This window comes from Octodon degus, unplaced genomic scaffold (assembly GCF_000260255.1).
Source record: "Octodon degus isolate 3935 unplaced genomic scaffold, OctDeg1.0 scaffold00346, whole genome shotgun sequence".
Classification (NCBI taxonomy): domain Eukaryota; kingdom Metazoa; phylum Chordata; class Mammalia; order Rodentia; family Octodontidae; genus Octodon; species Octodon degus.
In genome coordinates, this window is record NW_004524922.1 from 207,864 (window position 1) to 214,378 (window position 6,515).

The 6,515-nt window shown below is 37.9% G+C and overlaps 1 protein-coding gene across 2 annotated transcripts in view; it reads right to left on the bottom strand.

Annotated features, from left to right (window-relative positions):
* Positions 1 to 6,515, bottom strand: part of LOC101568834 (cyclin-Y-like protein 1) — a 35,142-nt gene that overhangs the window by 15,592 nt on the left and 13,035 nt on the right. For both annotated transcript variants that reach the window (XR_002819485.1, XM_023708306.1), the window contains exon 4: positions 182 to 217. Coding sequence is in view for 1 of the 2 variants with exons in the window: in XM_023708306.1 (XP_023564074.1) it covers positions 182 to 217 (36 nt within the window). In the remaining variant the exon portion in view is untranslated. The remainder of the gene's footprint in view (positions 1 to 181; positions 218 to 6,515) is intronic.

Consider the following 6,515-nt stretch of genomic DNA (forward strand, 5'->3'; position numbering starts at 1 on the left):
TGTAAATGGGATCACAAGTCCGCATCTTGTACAGCAATTAACCACTAAGAAGAATATATGCAGTGTATTATTTGTTGAAACTGTATTTCCGATTGGATTTGAAACTGTCTCATTGCTGTCTGTTTATCAATAAAACTTTGAAAGAAAAAAAAAAGAATAAGATAGGTTCTGAAGTACTTACCTATTCTCTATGTGATAATATAGTGCAAAGATGACACTGTAAAAGAAAAATATACAACACTTTTGACTTAGTCTATCTTTTTGTGAAATGGAACCCATATTTTTAAGGGAGGTCATCCATAAACTTGAAGTCCTCCATTGTCAGAAGAGTACCATATGGTCACTTTCCAATCTATAAAATTTCATCAGCTATTAGCATATTTAGAGGCCAGATATAGGCAATGTGATGTTAGAACACATTTCTTTTTATTGTACATCATTACACATTTTTCTGTCATTTCCAAACATAAAACTTCTTATCCTGGAGCATTTCTCCATATATGTCCAGTGTGCTTAAGAATAAACCACACAATATTTGTCTTAAAAATGTTGGAGGCCATACATGATTTCAGTTGGCTTAATTCATTATTCCCCTGTACATTGTTTTCATTCTTTTTCTGAATAATAGAAGTGCTATACTCTATACAAAAAAAATCACTTTTCATGACAAGCAAACTTCCTAGTAAATGTAAGTCCTCACCCACCTGATAACATTTTTCTTTATAAAATAATCAGTGATAAATTTGCCGTGTACATCTGTATAGTATATTATTTATAGAAATTGTTTTAAAGGTAGTTTAAAGTATTAACAAAAGAGCCATCTCCTCAGATATGAATTTATGTCTAAGTTATGCACAGGTGCCATATATTAGGGAACAAAATTGTACACTTGCATGAGCTCGGGGCTTTCACTTGCCCTCACTGTCCAAAAAGAAGCTTAACATCGAGAAAAATCTAATCTGATTTTTTAAAAAATAGTGAGAGTGTTTTAAAATGTAAACCTTCTCAGAGCACACACATCCGAGAACATTTCTATAGGATTTGAATCAGTTTTTACTCCAAATGGAGTTTCATCACGGAATGACCATCAGACACTGAAAAGGCTTTCCAAACCTTACTTGAAATTACATCCCAAGGATTTTTTTTTCTGCTGGCTCAGTCTGCCTTAAGGGTGGGTCTGGTAGGGCAAGTGGAGGTGGTCATCGAAGTGGGGTCCCTTGTGCCTGATTGGGTTTTCCAGAGCAGGCGCTGAAACAACTGAGCTAACCCATAGTAATAGTGTTTAGACAAGATATCTTGTCTTTATCTTGTACTATGATTAACTACTATGAAGATAACAATATACAATATGTGAATTATTGCAACTGTCCTACCAATCTGTATTGAAACTGTCTCATTGCTATTTCTCAGTAAAATTAATTTAAAACAAAGAAATTTCATCCAGCAACCAAGTATGCAAATAAGGAAACCAAGTATTATCCCAAATCCCACCATTCAGCAGCAGTTCATTTCCTATACACTATTCTGTTTATCCATGTGATGCCCAAACTTTCCTGCACAATGGAATGACCTGAGGAGCTTTACAACAAACATGAATTGTAGCTAGACTCATTCTGATTAATTGGAATGGGCCTGAATTGGAACATAGTGCCTTCAAAATTTCCTCAAGTGATTCCAGAAGGAGATAGTTAAGGTCAGCATCGCTGGGAAAGCCTCTGTGTACGTTGTTGCACCTCCCCTTCATCCCTCAATTCCTAAAGTGTTGTGAGTATCCATGTAACAAAGGGCCGGGAAGCCTGGGAAGATCAGTGTGTTAGCAGACATATATTTTGAGAATGTTGAGTATTAATGCAAAGGTTAACCTATCCTCTTGAGAACAATGCCCTATGACTCCATGATAAAAATTTAGAAGTTTTTCCTACATTCCTACTTGCCCTAGTGCACATGAAATACATAATTGAAAGTTGTGAAAAGTCTTTACTTATTATATTTCATTTTTATACTTTTAAGACCATTGCCAGTCAAGCAGAAGACCCAATACTATTATGCACTACTGGATGGTTTTAGAATATTTTGCTGAGTTAACACACCTCTAATATTCAAATGACAGAAGTAAACGAAAAAAGGGATACAGATGAATGTCCATTTTGTATCTGTGTATTCAAAATGATTAGGATAGATATATAGTTACATTCTCTTAATGAATAGAGGTATTTGTTCTAATAGTGTTTGTAGATAGGACATCATGTCCGCATCTCTTACAGCAATTAACCACTAGGAAGAATGTATGTAATGTGTTAATTATTGAAACTATCCTACCCATTTGGTTTGAAACTGTCTCATTACTATTTGTTCCTCAATAAAATTATGGGAAAAAATAATCAAATATCTATAAACGTACATGGTTAGAAAATTATAAAATGTATATTTATAATCCATGAATAGACATGTACTCAGTGGTAAAATTCCCATTAAATCCAGAAAAAAAAACCACTTCAGAATGCAGAGCTTTGTACAGTTAGGAGGAAAAGAAGCAAAAAGTAGCTAAGAAAGATGATTCCTGCCCGTCCGCAGAGTAGGAATTTCTGCCTTGTTCCAGGAACCCCCGAACCCAGTCCTAACCCAGGTCTATGAGTGTGTGGGAGAGCTTCCTGCTACCCTGCACTGGCGGGACCAGTCCCAGCACAGGAGCAGTGTGGGCTGGACCCTCTCCCACCCCCTTGTGCTGCCCCTCAACACTCCTCAGAACCTCCCCAACCCCGCATGCCAAGTAGGAATTTCGGCCACATTCTGAGGAACCCACAGGCCCAGTCCTAGCCCAGGTTCAGTGAGTGTGTAGGGAGCTTCCTGCTACCCTGTGCTGGTGGGACCAGTCCCAGCAGAGGGGAAGCGTGGACTGGACCCTCTCCCACCCCCTTGGGATGTCCCCCACCACTCCACAGCACCTCCCACATCCCTTACACTGAGTAGCAATTTCTGCCACATTCCAGGAATCCGCAGACCCAGTCCTAGCCCAGGTCCGGTGAGTGTGTGGGAGAGCTTCCTCTTCCCCCTACTTCACCTTGCCCCCTCCAGGCACAGCTCAGGCCTGGAATACATGCCTGGAGTGTAACCTGCAGGTGCAATCCCTGCAGAGTGTAGAGGATAGATCCACCCAGCTAGTCCAGGAGCAGAGCATCTTGCAACAGGGGCACAACAGGTTCACCCTCAAGGGCAGCAGCGGGAAGGAGCTGAGCACAGCAGCCAGACCCAAGCCAGACCAAGCTGGATTAATCCAACCTTTGTAGAGCTGCACCTAAACTTCAGTATGTGCGAAGGTTATAACTACAGCAAAGATCTACAGCAAAGGTCAGAAGACAGAGCTACACAAAATGACAAGAAGGAACAAAATGCTGCAACCTCAGAACCCAAGTCCACCTGTAACAAGTGCAGAGGACACTAACACAGAAAAAATTGGGAATCACACAGTTGAAAGCAATGAATCAACGGCTTCTGAAATAAAGAAACAGCTGCAGAAAGATATAGCAGACCTCAGATTGGAAATAAAAAAGAAAATCCCTGAATTAATAACATCTGCACTAAAGAATTAAATGAAGAAACATATGGAAGAAACCCAGTGCCCACCCAGAACAAGCTCAGCTCAAATGCATGAAATAATAGCATTGATAGTAAATAAGGAACAGCAGAAAGATATAGAGGAAATCAGAGCACAATTCTTTTCTGAAATAAAAAATGAACACTCAGAACTCATAGCAGCTGAAGTAAAGAAGCAATTACAGAAACATAGGCAGGAAACCCAATCTGAAAAAAAAAACACTGCAGTAAAAAAGAATGTATTACTGCTTCTAAAGAAGATATTAATAAAAAAAAGAATAGAGGAGATTAGAAAAATGATGGATTCCCTGAATGAGCAATACAGGAAAGAAATAGATCGCATGAAGCAGAGTAAAAGAGATATAGAGGAAATTAAAATCTCAATCACAAGCTTGCAAAACCGTTTAAGTGAATGTGAAGACAGGGTATCAGATCTTGAAGATGCAGGTGTGGACAGTGAAAAGGTAAGAAAGGATCTTTTAAAAACAACAAGGATGCAGGAAAGAGTGATCCATCACCTGCAAGATGATGCAAAGATGAACAATGTGAGAATTATAGGCATCATTGAGAAAGAAGGAGTCAACACAAATGACATTTAAAAAATATGGGCAGAAATAATAGCAGAAAACTTCCAAAATTTGAGGAAAAAATCTGACATTCAGGTAACTGAAGCATACAGAAAGCCAAGGAAACTCAACCCAATAAAAAACACACCAAGACATACAATAGTCAAGATCCCAGAAATTCAGGACAAGAATAATCTACTGAAAGCAGCTAGAGAAAAGAAGCAGATCACATTCAAAGGAAAACCCATCAGAATTATGGCCGACTTCTCTTCACAAACTATGCAGGCAAGAAGAGCATGGAGCAGAGTACTTCAGGTCCTCTATGAAAACAAATTCCATCCAAGACTACTATACCCTGCAAAACTCTATTTAAAGTTTGATGGAGAAGTGAAATACTTCCATGACAAAGAACAACTAAAGAATTTTGCGATGACAAAGCCAACCTTACACAGGCAACTGAAAGATGTTCTAGAGAGGGCCCAAAACGATCAGAACTACCCAAATGAGATTGGAAACAACCAAATAAATAGGGCAAGCAATTAAACACAGGAGAAAATGAAGTAAACGATAACAGGTAAATAACGTGGCAACCATAAGTCAACACATCTCAATTCTAACCATCAATGTAAATGGACTCAATTCACCAATAAAGAGAAATAGACTGGCACAGTGGATTAGGAAACAAAATCCAACAATATGCTGTATACAAGAAACACATTTAACTAATAAAATATTCATAGGCTGAAAGTCAAAGGATGGAACACAATACGACACGCCCCACCACCTCCGAAAAAAGCAGGAGTAGCAATTCTATTCTCAGACAGTCTGAATTTCAAACCAACAATAATCAAGCGAAATAAAAAAGGCCTCTATATACTGGATAGGGGAAAAATTCAAGAGGAATAGGTAACACTCATAATTATGTATGCACCAAACATGTGAACACACAACTATATAAAGCAAATCTTAATGGACATGAAAAATCTAATATCCAATGCCACAATTTTAACAAGATACCTTAACACCCCCTTATCTCCAAAAGATAGGTCAACCACACAAAAACTTAGCAATGAAATAACAGAACTGAACCAGAGTTTGAAAGAAATGGACTTGGTAGACATATACAGAGTGTTCCACCCAAACACAGCTGAATACACATTTTTCTCAGCTGCACATGGGTCATTTTCTAAAATAGACCACATACTGGTCCATAGGTCATGCTTAAGTATATGCAAGAAAACAGAAATTATCCCATGCACATTATCTGACCAAAGTGCAATGAAACTGGAAATAAATGACAAAAGAAACCAGAAAAAACCATTAAATACATGGAAATTAAATGACACGCTATTCAGCAGTCAATGGGTCACAGATGAAATTAAACAAGAAATTCAACAATTTCTACAATTCAATGAAAATTCAAGCAGAACTTATAGTAATTTATGGGATATGATGAAAGCAGTTCTCAGAGGGAAATTCACAGCTCTGAACTCACACATTAGGAGAACAGAACGGGAACAAATAAGGACCCTAATGCTGCACCTTCAACAACTACAAAAGGAAGAGCAAACCAAGCCCAGAGCCCAAAGACGGGAGGAAATTATGAAGATTAGAGCAGAAATTAATAAAATTCAGATAAAGAAAACAATTCAAAGAATTAAAAAAGCAAAAAGCTGGTTCTTTGAAAGACTAAATAAAATTGATAAGCACCTAGCTAACCTCATCAAATAGAGGAAAGAAAAAATTCAAATGCAAGCAAGAAGGAATGAAAGGGGTGTAATTGCCACAGACTCAGTGGAAATTCAGAAGATTATAGATAGCTACTTTGAGAATCTTTACTCTCGCAGAATGGAAGACACAGAAGAAATGGACAGATTCCTAGAAATATACAAATTACCACAACTGAATCAACCAGATAAAATCACTCTCAATAGCCGAATAACAGCCAATGAAATACGAGATGGAATTAAAAACCTACTGACAAAGAAAAGTCCAAGTCCGAATGGATTCACAGCTGAATTCGACGAGACATTTACAGAAGATGTAGTCTCTATACTCCTCAAACTCTTCCGTGAAATTGAAAAGGATGCCATTCTCCTAAAATCATTCCTGGAGGCAAGTATTATACTAATACCAAAACCAGGGAAAGATGTAACTAAGTAAGAGAACTACAGATCTATCTCCCTCATGAACATAGATGCCAAAATCCTCAATAAAATACTAGCACATAGAATACAGCAAATCATCAAGAAGATCATACACCATGACCAGGTAGCATTCATCCCAGGGATGCAAGGATGGTTCAATATTCGAAAATCTATCAATGTAATACACTATGTCAATAGAACAAAAAAC